The sequence below is a fragment of the Camarhynchus parvulus genome, chromosome 3, assembly GCF_901933205.1.
Source record: "Camarhynchus parvulus chromosome 3, STF_HiC, whole genome shotgun sequence".
Lineage (NCBI taxonomy): Eukaryota > Metazoa > Chordata > Aves > Passeriformes > Thraupidae > Camarhynchus > Camarhynchus parvulus.
This window is the reverse complement of record NC_044573.1, coordinates 64,360,340-64,382,582: the sequence shown is the minus strand read 5'-3', so window position 1 is coordinate 64,382,582 and position 22,243 is coordinate 64,360,340. Positions and strand designations below refer to the sequence as shown.

Sequence of the window (22,243 nt, the reverse complement as noted above, 5' to 3'; positions counted from 1 at the left end):
ATAACACCTCTTTTACTGTATCAAATAATATTTTGATAGAGTATTTGCATTAGAAAAATGTAGATAAGTACCAACGTTGATGCATAAATAATATTTAATATCATTATTCTAGTTTGAAAATCTTACTACTTTAAATAAAAGCAAATTTACTTATCCTGTATTCTTTAATTCTAAGAAAAACATTTTTGTGCTCCTTACTTTGCAGTCTTTGCCAAAAGAGTGTGCCTCACTAGGTGGAAAGTTTTATACACACTTTGTTCTTCATTTTCCCTGTGTGACAAAGCAATTCTCACCTTGTTCTAAAGTTGTACCTCTAAATGACTCTGACCATGGCCCTGCACCAGCAGGAGACACAGCTCTGACTGACACCTCATATGCTGTGAAGCTGGCCAACCCCTTCACTGTAAGCCTTGTGTTAGTAATATTTGAGACAACCCATTCCTCCTCAAATGGGTGCTGAGGCAACACTTTCACATCATAGGTCCAGTTCTGCCACGCAGATAAACCTGTGTGAAGCAAATAATCGTGTGAGAACAGAGTAAATTGCTGTAACTGGTGATACACAGCCTTTGAGAAAGATGTGTCTTGAAGACTCCTTTCAAAAATGCCAATTCCAGTGGAATTAGGAAAGGGACAGATTAAATCCCCTCTAGCCCCATGCTTCAATCCCCCATGAAGAATGACATTAGAACAAAAATTTTCCCTGGCCAGGTGATTTTCTGGTATTCAAAGACACATGCACAGAGTGCATAGCACATAGCACAGTCACTGATCAAAGGTCATTAACATCTCCGCCATCCATTTCCTATGTGATACCAGCACCCAGCATTACTGCTACTCTACAACACACTTAAGATCAAGCTTTGCTTCAAATCCTTGCAGGGGGCATATGAGTTGCCAACACACACTTGTGTTAATTTAGACAATTTAGCTCTTTTACTGGCAAATTATGGGCTAAATTTTTGAAGCAGAGATAATGCCATAACTTCCATCCGTACCTGCTATTGATATTGCTAGAGCCCAAATCAAGAAAAGGGAAACTAGAACATTACTTCTGTAGAAAGAAAGTAAGTGGGCCTTCAGGGATAATCAGCTGAACTTACTGCTTCCAATGGTGTGTTCAGGAGGTTTCCAGCTGATCACGGCTTGGTCCAATCCAAATAGAGCCGTGACAAGACGAGGAGCAGTTGGTAAAGGAAAAGGCTGAGTTGATGGCCCATAGAAAAACAAGTTGCCAATGCCAAAGTACTCTGGGTACACCAAATTGCAGTCCACAATGTACTCATTGAAGCTAGAACTTCCCACTGGAGAGACCTCCTCATGGAAAACTGCCGAGCCATCTGTGACTGTAAATGCGTTACCCTCATAAACGAAGCTCACCATGTCATTAAATGGCACGTGTGATCGCAGCGTGTGAAACTCTGAACCATCAAGAAAACCTGACACAAAGGCCTGTTGTGTTTTGTTGAAGAAAATGAGTCTCTTAGATTGGAAGTTGATTGTGAAGGTTTTCAGAGCACTGGATCTCACCACTGGTGAAGCTGCAGAGGCAGTGCCAGGAAAGAGTGGAAGGTTTGCTCTGTATATGCCATCCTCCAGGAGACAGAAGATATAACTGGCCATAGAGCAAAATAAACCCAAATAACTACAGTGCAAGAAGTCTGCAGAGCCACAAATATTTTAGCAGCTAAGACATGTGCCTGCCTTTATGCACAGTAGAAAAATGCTTTTGGCACTATTAGTATATATATATACTGGGGAAGTAAACACATCAGTCTTTTACCTCCTGGGAATCTGCATAGCAGATTATTGGAGAATATTCTTCTATAATACCTTAAATGCTAACCATGAACATTTAAAATTCATAGAGCTTCATATTCATAAAAGCATGAAATTTCTGAAACTCAAATTTCTGGTTTGGAAAAGCTTTATCTCTTCTGCTAATGCCCTAAAGAAGAAAATGCATGAAACAATACTTCATGGCATCTGTCTTGTTCCAGTTGTTTTGTAGCTTGTTATTTGTTGCCCTTTTGTTTTGTTAACTTAAGAGCTTGAAACAGGAACCTAGATGACTAATGAAGTGGAGAAAATTAGAGAGGAGCTTTATAGCACCTTTGGCACCAAGTGCTCAAGAGAGTTCACTTACCCATTATAGGGATCAGCTATAACCTTCTTGGGGGATGTCACGTAAAGAGGAGTGACGTCTTCAGCTACTGTGCAGTTCTCTAAGTGGCAGACATGTATCTGGGGAATGAGAAAAAAAATGGGTGATGCATTCATAGTGTGTTTGCAGAGCAGACAAGCTGACCCGAGATTCCTTCAGGGGATGGAAAGAGTGAAACACCTCTCTCACAGTCCTTGGTCCTTCTGGGCTCCTGAGTGTTCAGTCAGCCAAGTATAACCCTTGTACACAAAGCCATGACAGCTTACCCTGAAGCTGTCAGTCATGCCTCTAAGCTGGAGGGAAAACTGGTTATCCAACTGCCTATACTCAATTTGGAGGGTATAGGCAAACTGTTCTTTGAAATGATCTGGCAGGGAAGGGAAGTGTTTCTCTGGTCCTGGAAGCAATACCTTGGAATTCAGACATCTCTGCCATCAGTCTGTTGTATCTTTTCATCACTACTGCTTTTCCTGCTCCCTGTTCAGTAAGCAAAAGATCAAACATGGCAAGAGGATTAAAAAAATAAAAATCCCCCACTAACCATTATGGGCAGGTTTCTAGTCCTTTGTACATTACAGGATTACATGGGCACATACAAAGTCTGGCCATTAGTGTAACGGATGTTTTATGGGTAGGAAAGCCAGTGCAGGGTTAATCTCCATTTTCACTTCCAACTGAAACAGCTGTAATCTGAGCTGTTGCTATTGTATGAAACACTTAGCATCTTTTGTCAATTATGACAGACAGCAAAAAATCACTATCTAGTTATCTGACCACCTTCCTGAGGCAGAGTAGGAAATGAACAGGGTAGATGGGTAACCAAGAGAAACAGTGTGCCAATACTGGGTATGAGGAGGGTGTGAAGGCAGTCTCAAAAATGAATTAAAACCAAAACAGTTATGTACTAAGGAGAAAAACAAAGCAAGGAGCCAGAGTTCCACATAGGGTGTTTACTTTAAATATGACCTGATAGTCAAGACTTTCTTCTTTTTTAAATTACTAAATATGTGAATATTAATGTTATATTAAAATATATTTTTGTAATTCTATTTTGTGCATACGTATCTATACATAAATAATATTTTTCTCATGTAAAATTAATCATGTAATGGTTCAAATTAAGCACTAGGGCATTACCTTTTCATTCATAACAAAGTATATCCTCTGGTAAAGCCAGTCTACTGAGATGGACACAATATTCCCCCAGCCAGCATAAAAGAGCATTAGGTCAGATACATCAGACATATTTGCAACTCCTTTCACCCAGATAGAATTCCCTTCAGAAAAATAGACAACTTGCTGATAAACATTCACAGAAATACCTAAAAATAGAAAGATACATGCACACAGATAATATAAGAAAAGTTTCCATTTTTCAGTTAATTCATCTGCTTGTCTTAAAAATATGTATTTTTCAGTCTGCAACCCATCATCATCAGAGAAAAGTTAACTGTTTTTTCTCCTCACTTGTAGTATTCTTTCAGATAATAAGGAAACATTCCCATTTGTAAGTGACATTATTATAGAGAATTGCCCTTCAGAAAGGTAATCAAAGAGAGGACACGTAATATGCAAACTGACACTGATTGCCCCTCTACAGGTCAAACAGATGCGGCTGGCATCTCCTCACAAAGCACCACTCACTCTAGAATTCAAGCTTGAAATAATCTGTGCCACCTCTGCGCTATCCAAGGCTATTTAGTCAGGGGCAACATTCTTTCTCTGGAGCCTTTATGGCTCTGAAAAATTTGGTAGATAAACTCAGATTTCCACACTGTCACCAAGGACCGGTGTAGATAAGAAACATTGGAGTGGTGAGTAATTTGAGATAACGTGGTTATCTGGTGACTCCGGCTGCTAAATGACTCATTAGTACGCTAACGCACTAGCACTATATTTTAGAACTTGGCATTATTTTATTCGGAAGTTTGAACCACTTCATTTTCCCCATATTCACGTTGAGAAAAAGTAGATATTAATTGCAAGGAAACGTGGATTCATCTTACCTCAATTTAGATACCTACAATGTAAAAAATGAACCAGCTGCCTAGATACAGTGGAGAAACAATTGCACTGGGGAGAACCATTTATCGCTTCCTAATGTCTGTCACTTCAAATACATCAAATCACATCCTGAAAGCTCCTATTTCTCCTGATTGACTATAAAGGGAGACTAGATACTGTCTCAAGCTATGTGAGATGCATTCTGTCCTTAGTGTAAAGAGGTCTTAGTGGCACTTGACAGAAAAGGAGAGAGCCCAATCTGATTTTACCTGTGATGTTGTGGTATATAGCACCATTTGGCAGGCACTGAGCAGCTTCGAGGAAATGTCCTGTGTATCTCTTCCTTAAGGACTCTTTTCTGGATAGGAAGAGCCATGAGGCTTTTTCCTTAACTGGCAAACAGGGAAATTCAGAATTCAGATGACCACAGCACATTGCTAACTCAGATACATCATTAATAGACACGCATGTGCATGTGTACCCAAACATACGTATGTCTGTAGGTATGGATACATTCTTACATTAGCAGCGACAGACCAAAACTTAAACCCTTTGAGTGCTGAAAGCATATGGAGTTATTCACCATTACATTTGATTCTGGCTCCTCACACAGAGTGAGAACAGGCCATGTGAATTTCACACCATCATTTCTGGGACAATAGTCAGTTCCCTAGTGAGGGAAGGTAAGCTGGAGCAAATGAAGCCTTACTGACTCAAGGAAATAAAGGCACTAAGACATCCATGTGACTTCAAGATCCAGCAGAAATAGGACATTTAACCCCTCTGGACCTTTTTGAAAACTCCAGTCAAAGTAAAATATTATCCCACAGAGCTGGAGAAAAGCAAGACAAGTATGCTTATTTCAGGTGTTTTATTGTAATGATTAGTGATTTAGTCAAAAAACAAGTACTTTTTACAGATACAGATGATAATGGGATAATATCATCTGTTCCAAAGGTGATAAACTTACTTACATGTTTGGGTTTTTTTAATAAAGTCACAGAATTTAAAGTCAACAAGGATAGTTTTGGTCACATAAACTGATTTCATGCTTATAAAGGCCCAAGTAATTTACATCAAAACCTCTGCAGTAAATCTGTACTTTCTGTCTGGGCTATACATCACCCTGGGAAAGATAGCTTGCCTCACTTCTGAAGCTCAGATCCTTGGAAATCTAGCACACACCCTGCTAAACTGATTGTTACCTTCATTTTCAAAGATGGTGTATTATTTCAAGTATGATTTTGGCTAATTTCCATCAGCAAACAATCCTTTTTTTTCTCCTCTTCAGCTTAAGCAGCTGTCTGCAATCAGATATCATTTCCTCATATGGATATCACAAAACTGTGATCAAATGCTGTCTTAATTTATTCTGATAATCTGCATAGATTGAGCTGCGTGAATTTCTCACATGATGCACTGTGAGTAGTCTCAATAATGATGCCTTCAGAGCAAAGTACAAGAGGCCAATATTACCTCTTTATCTCTTTTCAAGTAACGTTTCTTGCAATCTACTGCAGAAATCAGATTCTTTCCCCGACCCTTGTCAGGGCTCAGATCTACACAGCTCAGTGCCTGATACAGTAGCACCATTTCTGGACATGACAAAAGGCTGTTCCTGTTAGTAGAGAGAGAAAGCATGTGCCTGTGCAATTCAGGGGGAAACAACTGAAATTTTATGTGGTGACTAGTAAGGGGGGTTGGGGTGGCTGCCCACCCCCATAAGGCAGGGGTTTCAGGGGCTATAGTGTTTGTTTGTATTCTACCTTAAATTAATTGTTTGTCAATTGGATTGACATAGTGAACACAGTCCGGATGTTTCAAAAAGGACACAAATATTGATAACTCAGGGTGAGCCAACCTTAGAGCAAACCTCTGTGGAGTCGTAAGTATGGAAACATCAGTGTGTCTGAACTAATAAACACAGACAAAAAAAAAAAAAAAGGCCAATATTTTAAAAAGCACTAGAGAAGCAAGTTCAATGTCTCTAACCAATGGCAATTCAGAGACAGTCTTGAAGTGTTTTCATAAAGCTGAAGCATTTCCAGATGTCTGACAACTGAATCTTTTCATGAGAAGGGAAGTCTTTTATTTTCTTTCCTAAAAGAACATTTTGAGAACATCGATTTCACTCTTATTTGTGTTCTATCTCAACGTGTATCTTTCTCTGCCAATTAACTGATAATTCTGCAATTCTTTGAGTAATAGCTATAGTGCATCATTACCTTCAATATTAATTAGTTGATATAGTAAAACAAATACCTCAGTGAAAGAGCAAAAATAAAGTTGGTACGATTTCACATATTTGGCTTGAGATAATTGAGAATTTCACATATTTTGCTCGAGATAATTGAGAATTTTTGACAAAGGAGTTTCACATTAAGTGATCATTCCCATGGTGTTCTGCCTTATCACGTCCACAGCTGAAGAACAGGCCCCTCTCCGATGTGCTATTGACTCTCCAGTGTACAACTCCTTGACATATTCACAGTCTAAATACTTGTACTCCTACCAGGAATGTGGCAGGCCAGGGAACATGAGTTTGTCCCCAGGAAGAGACAGTGGTAGGGATTCTGCTGCTTTTGTACCTTTGGATGCCAGGGTTGTGATGTTGGCTTCAGCAGGGGGTCCAGCACCGACCTCATTAACTGCCACAATACTGAACCTATGGCACACCAAAGAGACAGGTTTTGGTCAGCAGGTTCCTTTTGAAAGATTGCCTGAGAAACATTTTATTCAGCTGGGAAGCTGCTACAGAAGTGTTTGACTTTCAGAAAATGCCCATTTAAATATAATGCTCTGGGAAAATTTAGAATAAAAACAAAAACAACCAAAGTCTGAATTGCCCAAAGGCCTAAAAACAACAGCATCTTCTAAATTTCAATTCAAAATTAGTTTTCAGACTCAGAAGAGCAACTCCAATTTAATTTCCAAGGAAGAACTGCATTTACCAGTGCAAGCAGAATGCAGACTTTTGCGTTTAATAAAAATGAAGGAATTTTTCCAGATGCTTACAGGACCAGAGAAGATCCCTCTATACTAAAAACATGCCACACAAACCTAAAAAATTAAAAACATCAGCTAAGAAAATGGAGCCTCCCAGCCCTATATCCAGGTGCTTTTGCTTCCTCACCATCTGACTTCTATAAAAGCAGCCAAGTCACCTGGGATAACTCTGTTACCTCACGGAAGGTGCCCTTGCTTTTGGCAAGGATGCAAGTAAAGAGCACGGTTATGCAGAAGTGGCATTAAGGCATACTTGGTGCTATCTGAGCACGAAGCGTGACCTCACACCTGGCCATGTTGGTATCTTTGCTCTTTGCTTTTTGTACCTGTAAGTGGTGTTTGGGAAGGTGGAGTAGAACTGAAAGCTGTGCCCTCTTGAGGCTCTCAGCAATTCATGATTCTCGCTGTTCAGGTGCAAGTTATATCCAATAATCAATCCGTTCGGAAAAAGTGGTGGAGACCAACTAACTTCAACAGTGTTTGGACTTGAACTCTGAATGTCTTTAATGACAGGAGCTGTAGCAGGAACTGCAAGACAAATATCTGACTCCGGCACTTGATTAAGACATTAATTGATTTTGATTTTTTAAATACATTTTTAAGTTTCACACCTGTTAATTCATTTATACACCAACAAATATTATAAAGGACACTTAACATTTCAGCAACATTCCAGGTTTTTTTTTAATGTCCAGGAAAACAGGATTGTGTTTCAATCAAATACATGCATAATTATGGACAAAAGTATCCCATGTGCCCTCACAATTTTCTCCATGTTTCTGTGCTTGTTTTTAAAACCAAAGACAGGGAGAAATCCTAAATCTTCTAGGTCAAACAAAAAGAACCTAAAGTTTTTTTAGTTTTGTCTTCTGCAGCTACCCAAGAGATGACATACATGTGATTCTAAAGATTAGACACTGATGTCTTCTGCCAAAGAAACAACAATGAAACTCAAGTGTTTCTGTTAAGGTCCTGAAAGATGGAATTAATGGTGCAATTCATTACCTCCAAAAGCATGTGTCCGGTAGCTGGGGCTAGGTGGAGAATGGAGCTGCAGCCGAGATGTAATGATCCAAACCACTTGAAACACGTATTCGGTGAAGGCCTGAAGGTCTTTGACAACATATGAAGTTTCAGATACTACCTAGATTAATGCACAAACACAGTTGGGCTTTTCCTTCCTCCAGCTGCAGCTACTTTTATGAGGGCAAAACAGGTCTCATACAACAATATACATATTTCAGGAGAAAAAAAGGGCAGCATCATAAGTTTAAGAGGAAATTCTGAAAGTTATTTTCAGCATAGACATTGATTTTCCATCTCTTCAGAACATTTTCTCTTCTCTTTCCTTAGAACACAGCACCAAATCCCAACAATGAGCAGGTAGATCAAAGGATTGAGACAATATTAATGCAATAGGTAATTAATTGATGCAATATGACTTTTAAGAAAAAGGCAAAAAAAAAGCGGAAATAGTAACATGTTACAAGCAATGTATTTTAAATGTATACCACAGGTTTCAGATACAAAGGATCCTAGTTACACTGAAATATTTATTGTCTGAAGTAATTGCTCCCTATTATTTCATCAATGATTCATTGGGAATAACTTCCTGCTTAGCAAATTATCTTTACTTTTGATTTGTGGCACCAACTTGTAAATTGGCCCTGTAAATTGGTCCAATAGAGATGATGGCAAGATAAAAAGTGTACAGCTGACGCAAAAGAACAAATTATGAGAATAACTCTACTGAGTCAGAACAAAGGTCTTTCTAGCCAAGTATTGTGCCTTGACAAGAACCAAAAAAAGTTCTCTAGGGAAAGGTATTAAAAAAAAAAAAAAGAGAAGAAAGCCTACAGCTATATTTCTCCTGAATATTCTCATTGGCTTTTCACAAGCATGACTCAACTTGAAACAATGGGAATATTTGCATTTATTAGAACTTGATTTTTTCTTCTGCTATTTTTTCCAGTCACTTCTCAAACCCAATTTAGTAATTTTAGCAATTTTAATATTCAGGAGTTTAAATTTAGCAATTTAACATCCACACGTGCCAGGAAGTAGCTGAACAGTCCAACTACTCATTCAGCGAGGAAATACATCTTGCTAGTTTTGAACCTGCTGCCTGCTAGTTTCCATCAAGGTCCCTAGTTCCTGTGCTGCAGGAAATGGGGAATAATCCTCAGCTTCTCAGCTTCCCCATGCCACTCATGATTTTGAAAATCTCTTTCATGTACCTGATATATTATCCAATATCTTTCTAAAAATAAAAAATATCAAAGAACAGCCAATTGCCTTGCAAAGTAAAAGGAGGTGTCCTCCCTTACCTCTGTGTACCTCCAGTCACCAGGGAGCTTGTTGAACTTCCACTGGATAACATATCTCACCCCAGAGATGTTAGCTGCCTTCCACCCTAATGTGACACTGTGGTTTCCAATGACAGATGCAAAGGGTGCACTAGGTTTGTTCAAGTAGCCTGAAGGGAAAATACAGTATAACAGTAAGAAAAAGTCTTTCATGAGAATCCCCACATCTCAAAGGTAAAAACCTTTTACCTCATGTACTAAAAGCTGCAAAGCCCATAAAAACACATAAAAGAATATATTGAAAATGTTGCTGAGTAACTTGCATGGCATTTTAAAGGCAAAGACAGTTTGATAAGTCAGACAGAAATGGGCCAGGATCAATGTGAGCTGTTGTGACTACTACCCCATACTTGCATAAGTGCATTTCTAGTTACAGCTGCTTACTAAAATTTTTCTGAATATAAACATACAGAGGGCATAAGAGACTTCTGAAAATATTTTCAAGGGGACTATTTCAATAGCACTGTATTGGCCCAAGATATCATCTTAAACAGTTGAGACTGGATTCAAGTCGTCTCCTGTCCATGAAAAGGAGGGAATAATGTTTTACTCCAAGATAAACTTCAGTGCATTTGTTAAAAGAAAAAAAAATAGTGTTAGTTTTCTGATTAATGAAAATATTCAAGACTTTCTTATTTCTTAAATAAATCCAGATCATAGAACAAGACTACAAATTTATCAGGCTGTCGGTTGGACACAGGACTCTATTCAGACTTACTTAGTGCTTCATCTTCATATGCATCCTCTGCACAGCTACAGCCAAACTTACAGGAAACTGTCTGTGTAGGGCACAGAACTCACTGGTTAGCTTTGTGTGAAGGCAAACTTCCTTCCAGAATCATGCAGACACATTTTACTTTAGACGAGCTACTCAACGTCTAAAGTACCCTACGTTATTGCCCTGCAGGCGCATACATCTCCTAACCTTGCTCTTTTGCGCTATTGGTTGTAACTTCAGGAACATACCTGACGAATTCCCTCCTCCTTGCTCTTCACAGATACAAGTGGTCGGTTGAATACTCCTCCCTATTCTCATCATTTCGGCATACCGACCTCTTACACTTGTTTTTTCTTAGCGTCTCTTCAATAAACCCCTCAAGTGCAGAGCAGGTGATATCTTCCTCTTGACATGTCCATCACATGACCGCCGAACATATTTTAAATACATACAAATTCTGTGGACATTTTGCATATGCACAAACCCAGTGGAAATAATTATATTAAATCTAAAAAATAGCACTACCATGAACTCACTCTGAAGGTTTTCTTGAAAGACTTTTCATCAATTCACTGGGCCCTGAACTAAAGGCTTCCTCCTAACACACTGTCCCCTTTGTGGAAAGCATGAACGTGGGGCTACATTACAGTTGGAAATAGACTTCAGTGATGACCGTGGAGTTAGGAAGACAAGGTTTTTTACTAGTTACTAATATATTCCACATGTTGCATTTTAGCCTTTCCTGCTTCATGTATTCCCTATGAATGAGGCACATTCTTACAATGCATTACCAGTGAATTTTCAAAATAGCTGAAATCAGCAATTTTTTGTAACAGCCATGCCTAATTCACACTTCCTTTTCAGCAGCTACTCCTTCTGTTACAGTTGTGCCTACAAGCTGCAAATATAACAAATACCCCAGGGCAGTGAGCTCCGCAATGACATCCTAAGAACAGAAAATTCCCGAGTTTTCAGTTCAAGTAGGGAAGATAAATACAATGTCATCCTGCTTTTTATGCAGAGAACTTAAAAAGAAGTAGAAACCTGTTCTAGGTAAGTCTCAGTAGCTTTAAAACTACATGCAAGACTGAGTCTCCTGGAAATCCAAACCTTTCGAGAAGTGGTGATTTGAGCTTTTCCAGGCAGGAGGTTTATTTGGGCTCATTTTATTCTGCAAGTTCATTCGCCTTTAAAGTCTTGAAGTTTGCTCCACACAGCAGCAACCTTTCAAGTGATAATCAACCTTTGGATCATTCAGAAGCAATTCATTATGGCAGGTGAGGGAAGTTTTTAAATTGCTCTTCATATGATTTGAGGAAACACATTTCCAGCACCCCATGGAAACTGGTAAGACATGTTATTTCAGACAACACAGTTGCAATCAAGACAAACTTTGAAAACTTGCTTAGCTGTATATTCCTAGGTACATTATGTCACATCCAGACATTCAGGGCCGAGTGCAACCACTTATAATTTTTTCCAATATTTTCATATTCAGAGAAATAAAATAATTCCAGGTAAATTATCACCACTGTTAGCAGGTGAAAATTCAGGTACTAGTAGATATCTAGTGTACACTGGAGCTTTAATTTATAACTAATATTTATTTGTTTTAAGGGGTAGTGTCCCCAGATTCCATGCTGATTCATAGTGCCTTCTGTCTCATTGAACACAGGTATTTCTGAACATTTGTTATTTGTTGTGTTATTCTTTCTTCAAAAATCAGAAGAACCTGAATCATAAATCCAATTTTCGCTTGAGGTAAGAGGAGTGCTAAGGCTCCTAACCTTAAATTTTAAGGGCAATTTGCCAGCTGTTCTACTTGTGAAAAATAAATCCTCATATTTTCTCCATCCATCAGCAATGTTCTTGTATAAACCACAGTCTGATGTCTTTTCTTGTGACTGTTCCCATGAAATTCAGTGGCAATCCACTGTGCCTAGATAGAATGAGAAATACTAACAGATTTCAGTCACAAGGTGTATTCAGAAAACAGAACTGAGCTAATGCCAAAGAAAAAGTCCCACTCTTACTCTCACTCCTTTGCTCCACAGGCTGCAATGACCTGATCCTCTGGTTGCAATGACCAAAAAAGCCCCTGCAGAGTCAGCACATTTAATTGGAATACCGTGTGACCAGACAGGCAAAGAAAAAATCCCAACACAAAAGCAACAAAACCCCCACACTCATTTTATGCTTCTACAAAAGTAATTTGGTTACTTCTTGGACTGGTCCTACACTCTAAAACCACCATTAGTAAACCTTTGTCATCATCATCACAATTGGATAGACTAAAAAGCGTTAAAAAAAATCCTTTTGATCAAATTTCCAGATCAAATACAATGGGTTTGTATTCTACTCGTGACTCTCTCTAACTCCTCCATCACCTCCTTGAAATGTGTTGCTTCCACCTGGGATCAACCTTCATCCTGAGGTCTCAGCAGTGCCAAACACAATCTTTCAATCATCTCATTCCTATCCTATCCCATCCTATCCTACACTCTATGTTCATGCTGAAAGCGCCTATCTCTTTACCAGCACTTTGTTGACCCAAACTCATCACTGTGAACACCAGTCCATCCACAGAACTACCCACTTGAGGTCTCTTTCTAAGGGCCCATATGTTGTCCCTTACTGAATAGCATTTTATTTCATTCAGACTCTATCCAGGCAAGAGTTTTGTCTTTTAGCTCCCACTCTGTTTCCACTTCTTGCCAAGCTGGCATCATACCAGTCTTAACAAGCATTCTCTCTGGATAGTCTTTGATGGAATTAATGAAAAACTGGAAGAACAACACTCTTGTGAGAGCCTAGAACATGGTTTACATAGGTCTGTCCTGTTCCATAACAGTGAGATTTGTCTGCTTTCTTAATGCAAGCCTGTCCTTGGTCACCATGCTGAAAAGGTATGTAACTCATCCTTCAGCTTTAGGGAGTACAAAACAATTACACCTGAATTGATAAGTTTGTGTATCTACATTGTATTTCTTAGCACTGTGTGGACATAGCAATCACTAAAATAGTGATTTTTTTGTATTGCTCTGATGGTATATAACTTACCTCACATGTTCTAGTGTATGTCTCATTCTGCCAAGAAACAAATTAATAAAATATGGGGTTAGTAAAATATAATCACAGAGTATTTCAAACAGATAATACCAATTTATTAGAATTACTTACAGTGAAAGTACATTACAAAACTTTATCACTGGCAACTAATGAAAGAAGGGAAACCCACACTTGAAATCAGAAAGACATCATTAGAGTGATGCTAAGGTTGAATAAGATTCAGGTGTTCAAAATATGTAGAAAACTTAGAAGTTTGAAAGCTATCATGGCAGTTTTCCCAGACCAAAGCTAGTTCTCAGCCACCTGGTTTAGTAAAAACAAGAAATCAATCTACCGAGGGCCTAAAATGTGCTTCATTTACATCTGCATGCAACTCTGAAACAGGTCCAATAGAGTAAAATCCTGAAAAGCACTAGTGCATTCTCACTGTCTGAAAACCTGCATTAAGCTGAATGAACTGCAAAATACATATATTCTGACAAACTAATTGAAAACCTTTGATATTAGATGCAACTTGCATAACAAGAATCATTAATTTTCCAAAACAGAATTTATAAGGAACAGAGAAAAAAAATGTAGGCATTACAGCAATTCACAGAAACATTGCTCTGATTGGATTTTAAACATCTGCCATTGGATAGGATACTTGACAGGCTGGAGACAAGTGCTCTAGAGCCAAAGCTCAGGTAATACTCACACTCAGGTAATACTCACACATTTCAGTGGACAGTCAGTTTGCACAGTTACATTCCAAAACTGACATCCCTGTGTACACTGCAAAGACAGAGGATGGCTTTAAAAATTACTTTGAAAGCAGAATTCCAAAGGCAAGTGTTGCTCCAGCATTAGCAATACATTAAAGGTACACACGGGTATTATAAGTACTCAAATCCTACAGTAAGACAGTTATGCTGTATAGTCCCTTCTCCATGCAAAACCAAATACAAAGCAAAATAAATTCAGTCTTGTTCTGGGAATGAGTTTACTCAGCCTGCTACAATGTGGCCAGCACTCCCACCATCCCAGCTTTGTTTTACCATTTACTCTCTGTGCAGAAGCAGCAGATATGCAGTGTGCAGGACAGCAAAGCACAAGAGAAAAGCTGTTCAGCACAAGCCCTCCCACATGTGCGTGCCAATAGGCATTGGCTTTAAACCATGAGTTTTCAGAGAAGTAACAAATATTATGTTGTTCAGTTTTGATGTTGGACCTCTCTTGTTCATGCTGTCCCATCTACTTCTTAACGATTGTGAAGGTTTTTCTTTTTAAAGGGAAGCTGGAACAACTTTAGAAGCAGAAGACTGATACTGAGTGCTGGAAAGCCTCATGAAAAATATAGTGCAAACTTGATAACACTGAGCAAAGATACTCAGTAACTTAAACAGGTGAGTCAACCTTGCTATGTATTGTCACTGACAACACAGACTTTTATGGTCCCAGCATCATAAATGGCCCAGCCTCGCTCAATACCAGGTGCTGGGAGGCTGCTTGCCACGAGTCTGTGGCAAATACTGAAGTTTGAATTCTCCACCACTCTTCAAAGAATATGTATAATCACTGATATTGAAATTGGCAGGAAAAAACCTTGTAACACAATCTGGGCCATTAAAAAGCAGGTTTTCTTTATCTGTACAGGACACACAGAAAGACACCTTATTTCTGTGTGTGCAGTGAGACTTTTCAAAAAAATATTTATCCACTATAATCATACCTATAAATTGTGTTTTATAGGTATTATAAAATTATCTAATACATAAAGATCAATTTCCTAGAATTAATTTCCATGTAGCTGCCTCCTACTGGAAGTCCTGTTATGGTCCTGAAGGTTTATCAAGAGAGGTCTCTGGTGGCCATATTCACTGAATGCTTCAATATTAAAGGTGACTTTTCCTTGAACTTTTTCTTTGACCATGTACTATTGCTTCTTGTTACATAACTTGCAAAAACCCCACTGTAGTCCTGTTTATCTGTTTCTCCACTGGTTCCAACCATGCTTATCATCCTGCATGCATACCTTTACATTCTTTTTTCCTTTTTTTTTTGCCAGTTAGTCTTTAAGCTTTATTCAGCAGCTTCATGGGAGCTGAAAAGTTTTATTCTCTCTGTTACCTATCACCACCAGCTTGAATTGCATTTGCAATCTGAATTAGGAAATCAGCTGAAATCCTCCAAGAATGGTTCTATGGAAAGCTCACGTTAAACCTCCATGACAGACACAACCATTTGAAGTCATAAAGAACTCTAAATGTTCAACAATTATAAGTTTTCTTACACTGAATCACTGAGAAAATGAAATAAACTACTTAACTGTACAGAGGTAACTGAATAAGACAGCTACACGTTGGACAGAACACTAGTTTTGACTCATTGTCTCAAAAATGAGGGGTTATAAACTTTGTAGACCACAAATGTGAACATAACTCACAGCAGAGATCATCACCCTTTACACTTTTTCCTTAAATAAAAAATATAGCCATGTCTCTAAAAATCTCAACCAAATCTACCCACTCAACTTAGTGACTTATGCTAGACAGGCAACTGCGCACATTTTCATGAATTCTTTGAAAATATGATCACTGTACCCATTGTATTCAAATACCAGGAACATAAAATGTCCGTAATTAACAAAGTAAAGCATTACTCACTGCTCCAGTGATGTCACTAACATTGCAAAGGTTAGTAATTCCGAGTTCTCCTTCCTGTAGGAAAATATATAATTTTTTTAAAGTATCAAAATATCTCCCCAAAATTCTTTGATTAAAACACACTCAGTCATCGGCTTCTTGTAAACCAAATTTTCTTTGGCTGATGTTTCCTCATCTGGAGAAATTTACTGTTGAGAAGTAGCTTCTCACTTGATTTCCGAGATACCATCAAACAAAGACACTGGTGGAATCGGTTGGTGTTTGTCAAACTGTCTGAGGTAGGAATTTGGCTCTTACCTCCCCATTCTGGTTCACTGAGTCAATAACAAATCCTTCACAAATATGTTGGGCTTAAATGACAAAGCCAAGTGGCTTTGACCTCCTGGGAGCGGAAAGACCTTCCTTCCAGCTAAATGCCTTTTGTCTGGCCACATTTTGAAGGGGTTTTACGCAGCCATATGGTGATCACCACCACCCTTCCTCTCCTGCCAAAAGTGCTCTCCAGTGAACCTGCCAGCTTTTTCACATCATTCACAGTGTACAAAACATATCACAGTCGCTCAAGTGCAAACAATTTGAGGATGTATGCCACAACCTTAGAGAAGCTGAATAGCAGCTCTTAAATTTTTGACCTGAAATCAGGTAAGAGCAGCCTTAACAAAACAATTCCCAGGAAGAAATTTCCAGCACACTGGGTACACTGTGACAATAGTGAGAATCAAAGCTGTCACAAAATAAAAAATCAAAAACAACAAGTAGACCAGAGGAGAAAAATAAGATTTACAACTCTCAGACTCAAAGATTACATTTTTCACACCTGAATCAATACATTCACTGAACATAAATGTGATTTTCCTGTCTTTCAAAGCTGAAAGAAAGAGCAGCTTATTTCTCATTCTGAATTAATTTAAACTCAAATCAAAGGATCCCCATTAAAGTTATCATTGCACGATAGGTTTCCATCAGGGAAGGCAATTAACTCTTTCACTGGTGAAAGAGCTCCAAATAGTTTTAAAGGAACTGTCAGGGAAGTGTATGAAATAAAATAGAGCAGGTGATAGTTCTCTGCAGCAGGTTTCCACAATTAGCACCAAGTCACAAAATGTCCTTTTTACAATGCAAAGATACACAGTGCTCTAAAACACATCAACACATTTCTGGCAAATAGAAGCAAGGAGGCAGCTCCTGAAGGCAGAATAATTATCTAGATTTCAGAGGTTTTGCTTATCTTTGTCTTGTATTTGTAGAATGTATTGCACACTATTCCAAGGAATATTAAAAAAGTATAAAACTAAGGATCTGACCACTAATTTTAATACTTACAGAATTACTCACAATTTAAACCAGCTAACTTGAAAATTAAGCTGCAGCTAGGTTCAGGATAGCTCTGTGTGTCACAGAAAGAAAATTTCTTGTGACTTTACAGTTTTTCTCAATTATATAAAAAAAAGCCCTAGACTAGACCAAAATAAGTGAATAAACTGAAAGAAGAAATGTTTATCTTCCCCACCTTCCAGAGTCTTTAGCATTTATCGTAATTGCATGCAGTCAGAGAAGTGGGAGTTGTTCCTTACCAGATTCCACAAATTAAAATGTTAAATGTTAATTCTTAAACTCTGCTCTTAATAAAAGATGTTCTTTAGAGAAATTTTGAAAACACTGATATGTAATATGAAGATCTTGCAGTGCTAACATCAATCTGTATTTCAAAAGATAAGGTACAGGTCTTGAAAACTTACCAGGTTACTTGTACATAAGTTTTGACAGTTCCTTGAGAAAGCACAGTACACTGCAGAGATCCATAGGCAGCAAAGAGCAACAAGTGTTTTAGGGGAAAACCCACAGGCAAGCGTTCTTCATAACTTAATTTCATCTGATAATCCGCCTCTTCCCTTGACTCGGCCATACAAACTCCTTCTAGTTTAGGCGACAGAGACACAACTGAAATTTCTACATGTCAGGTCATTAAAATATTTTCTGAATCCTAGTTTACACTCCACTCCTTCAACAACTTCTCAGCTTCCTGGAGCACCTGTCTTGAGGTTACGCAACCTCTATTTCATAGTTTCTTATTAAGCCACTGAAACAAAAGAGCTGACAAATGAAAGTCAGTGTATCGACTTACACAAATATCATTAACGTAAGAAGGAAACCAAGGGCAATGCTTGATCAGGTGCTCCGAGCCATGCGGAAACAGGGAAACAGTGGGAAAAAACCAGCCTAATGTTAATTTTGACAAGACGAAGGTATTTCTCTAAGTATTTGTACATGGATGCAACTAAGAAAATTTGTTGTTGATGATGAATAACATTGTTAGAGCACCATCGGTCATATCAGACATGGTAAAAATTTTAATGAATCTTTTTTTGAATGACTGTTTCCAAATGTTCTGCTTCCACACCAGAATATCATGCAGAACAGATATTCTGCCTTCATGCAGAATATCATGCAGAACAGTGTCTGCCTTCAGATGCAATCTAGACACAAAGTAACCAGAGCCAATTTGCTAGGGGCTCTCTAGATGAGGAGGCACAATTGTACAAGTAAGTTTGCATCCATATCATGGAAGAAAAATGAAGCTGATAGATAAATCATGTGTCTGATTTAAAGAGTGGTTGAAGTTGAAAGTTGAAGACTCACATTAAAGAGGTCCATGGAAAGTCAAGCTTAAGACACATCCAGGCTCTGGTCTGTGGCACATCTGTGCTGTACCAGCAGAGATATCCACAGAGTAATTCTGCAGTAGAAGATCAATCCAGCTTACACACACACACACTTGGATGTATATATAAATATAAATGCTATGTCATTTTGTGCATGTGTATTACTCATTATAAATCAAATGTGCTAATTTTTAAATAACACAGCATTTTGATGATTGGTTGAGGCTGGCACATCCTGTTACTGCTGCTTGGAAAGGGTACCTGCTTTTCCACTATACCTTTCCAAGCCCCGTTGACTTGCCAAGGAAACATTTCTACAGTCATGCAATAAAACAGGCTGAGAACCTGGTTTACACTAACCCAGCAACAGCAGAGGTGAATTGGTTGGCATTAACCTGATGCTGGTTTTTCTGCAGTAGTAGGCTGCAGTAGAATCCCCTGTGCTGTTCTGCCCATGCAGTGAAAGGAGTAAATGCACTAAGGCAGGAAGAAAGGGAAAGCCAGGATGGAGACAGACAATGAATATTGGGAAGCATGTGGTTCAACGTGGTCCAAGGAGGGAAAGGCTTTTAGGACCAGGTTCCCTCCTTTCCTTTTTTCCCAGTTGCCCTGGGAAGCTTTGGGGGGTTTCCTTGTGCATTATCTCAGTCTTATTATTCAAGGCAGCTTCCAAATGAAGGTAAGGCTCATCTAGGGTGAGATTTGCTTTCAACTAAGGGCTTTCAGCTATGCAGATGTGGGGGAATTGCTGATCATTATGCTTGTCACTTCTCCACTCCAGAAGGATGCTGCCCCCACTCCAGCCCATGAGCAAAGCTGCTCAAGAAGGACCTCCTTAGACCCAGCCAAAATAAGCCAGTTTAGTCTGACTGCTTAAATAGCAGGTCTCTGCTAATCCAGCTCATCTTGGCTGAAGAAGTTTCATCAGAGCTCACGTGACCAGCAGCACTGAAGAGGAGGCTGGTGACAGGCAGATGGAGGCTGCAATTTCTTCCTGAAGCAAAGAACTTTGGCTTAGGACAGTTAGGACATTTAGGACCTTCAGGATTTGGTCTCTAGGACTTTTAGGTCTTTACTAGTAAATTCAAGGTACCCACAGCAATACCCAGCAAGTGACATGGGATAACCCACATCCACACTTTAAAATTTTCTCACAATCCAAAAGAGGATAGGCACAGCTGAAATACCTATGGTCAATGGCTCTTAGATTTATTATGTCCCAAACTGTTCCTGGATATTATTTGTGCTAGTGCTGATGTGGATCAAAATCAGAGAGAGTTCAGGATGTGGTCACTCAGGATTAAAAGTGCTGTCTGGCGTGGATTTAAATTACTAACTTAGATGTAGCACAGGTAAAAAAATATGCCTAAGTTCAAACTTTTTAAAAAAACTTTTAATAGCATTTAAATAGTCAACATTTTTTTAAAATTTGTTTGGGATTTTTTTAAGGAACTGTTTGATTGTTAGGATATCTAGGGTGTTTTTTAAGGATGTATAGGGAGAAGCACGGGGAGATGAGAAACACAGAATCATAGAATCATTATAGTTGGAAAAGACTTCCAAGAACACTGAGTCCAACCTTTGACTGCACACCACCGTGCAACTGAACCACAGCACTAAATGCCATGTCCACAGGTTTCTTGAATGCTTCCAGGGACAGTGACTCCACCAGGTTAAGAACCAGGTTAACTCCTGGTAAGGAATATAATCAAGGTGCATCTTAGTCTGAAGAAAAAATCCACAGCACTGTAACAATAACAAAACAATATTTGGCTTTTCAGACAAGGAAATTTGGTTACTATGAAATACACATAATGAACATTTTGTAACCAGAAAGCTTGGCTGTTACTGACGAGGATAATTCTTGTCAGTCTGTGAGTGTGTGTCTTTGCACACTCATACAGGGGTAGTACACACATGCCTCGCACAAATGGGCTCTAACCATTACAGTTAGTTAATAAAATAGTAATATTAAAGACATGATTCAAATTAACTACTCAAATGGTGCAGAAATTTTTCTTCAACTTCCAGCACCGTTTTCCACCAGGTGTCACTGTAACATCCCATAAACCACGACTTTCAAAGAAAAAGAGCGCTGAAATATCTCCTTTCTTGTTTACCTTCCTTTGAACATATTGGGAGAACAAACAGTAACAGTCGCCTGAGTCTTTAGATTTTTAACCTGAATTTCAGGAATTCTACAAGAAGAGAGCACTAATGGTCTTTAGAAGCTGAACTTTAAAAGGACTGTTTGCAATATCTGTAAATAACACAGAATTAAGTGTAATTTTTAAGTACATCACTTCCATTACACTGCACCCTGATGTGGTACTAGGGATCCAAATTTTGTGAGATATCATTAGTAAACCTAGTCCTTTATATTACAGATCTCCTTACAGAATATAATTTCCTTTATCGCAAAGAGCAGCACAAGTACAGACCAGTATATCTGCAAGGGAGAAGACTGAGAATTAAGAGAAAAATAGAGAAAAGAAAACTTGATCACAATTCCCTACCTGGACAGAAGTACATATCAGAGCTCTTTACAAACTATGGATTCACCTTTCAAGTTCTTTTGAGTCTCTTGTAGGAGAAATAGAGTTATGTACAGACAAAGGGTCAGTCCTGATAGCAATGAGTAAGGGCTATCCTACCTTGAGGAGAAACATGTACGTTATTACTGCCAGTAAAGTGAGTAACTAATAGCTTCTTTATACCTGAAATCAGCATAATCCATAAAAACAAAATTTTCCTGTACATGAACATGCACAAGACTGTGCATTTGTACACATGAATGGTATAATATAAGCAGACCAAGGATCAAAGACACAGAGCTTTAGTTCTTTGCTGCTCTTACAGAAGATTAAAATTATTGGCTCAAGGGGGGTTGGCAGCCTCTACCATCCACCCCAGTGCACAGCCACAGGCTGTTGCACATACAGCCAGAAAGATCAGCTGGGAAACACCTTCTGGGCTGCCAAAAGGTTACAGACCAACACATCAACATAAACTGATGGCAACTTCAGCTTATTTTAATAGTACAGGACAAAATCTCTCAAATGGTCAACTCCCAGCTGATCCAGACCTGGAGTTGTGCCATCATTCCTGCCCTTGTGACAGCAGCCTCCATCACAAAGTTTGGCCAAAAATCTCAACATAATACCCACTCCAGCAATCTAACTTTAATCTCCTCCCACGTTTGAGTCAGGCACCCAAAATCTCATCAAATGAAACAATTGTCTGTGTGCTGCCTCTCGAACACATCTGTGCACGGTTTCACGAAACAGCAGCACACAGCAGGAATCGGCAGTACAACAAAAACTGAACGTGGCATGGCTGAGGAGGCAGGCAGGGAAACCCAAAAGCCCGCAGATGTTTGTGTCTAATCTGGGCTGTTTGTGTCCAGTCACATAGCACCAAAAATTCTTTGAAGATAGACCACCGTTCATGAATCCTATTTTGATGAGAAGGAAAGTTGGGAGAGGTGAGAAAGGAGAGACTGTCAACCCTTCAACCAGCCTACCAGAGCAGTGAAAAGGAAAATCTCAGCTTTTACTTATCAGTTTCTATCTTTGTCTTGGGGAGGTCATCGTGAAAAGATATGCTGA

General features: G+C 38.8%; 1 protein-coding gene across 1 annotated transcript in view; it reads right to left on the bottom strand.

Annotated features, from left to right (window-relative positions):
• ROS1 (ROS proto-oncogene 1, receptor tyrosine kinase) overlaps positions 1–17,832 on the bottom strand; it is a 68,657-nt gene extending 50,825 nt beyond the window's left edge. The window contains 15 exon segments of the mRNA XM_030944940.1: positions 294–506; positions 1,104–1,615; positions 2,147–2,244; positions 3,302–3,486; positions 4,438–4,560; positions 6,757–6,833; positions 7,501–7,702; positions 8,180–8,318; positions 9,502–9,650; positions 10,259–10,319; positions 13,319–13,345; positions 14,042–14,101; positions 15,973–16,026; positions 17,712–17,807; positions 17,809–17,832. Coding sequence (XP_030800800.1) covers positions 294–506; positions 1,104–1,615; positions 2,147–2,244; positions 3,302–3,486; positions 4,438–4,560; positions 6,757–6,833; positions 7,501–7,702; positions 8,180–8,318; positions 9,502–9,650; positions 10,259–10,319; positions 13,319–13,345; positions 14,042–14,101; positions 15,973–16,026; positions 17,712–17,807; positions 17,809–17,832 — 2,020 coding nt within the window.
• Positions 17,833–22,243: the final 4,411 nt, after the last annotated feature.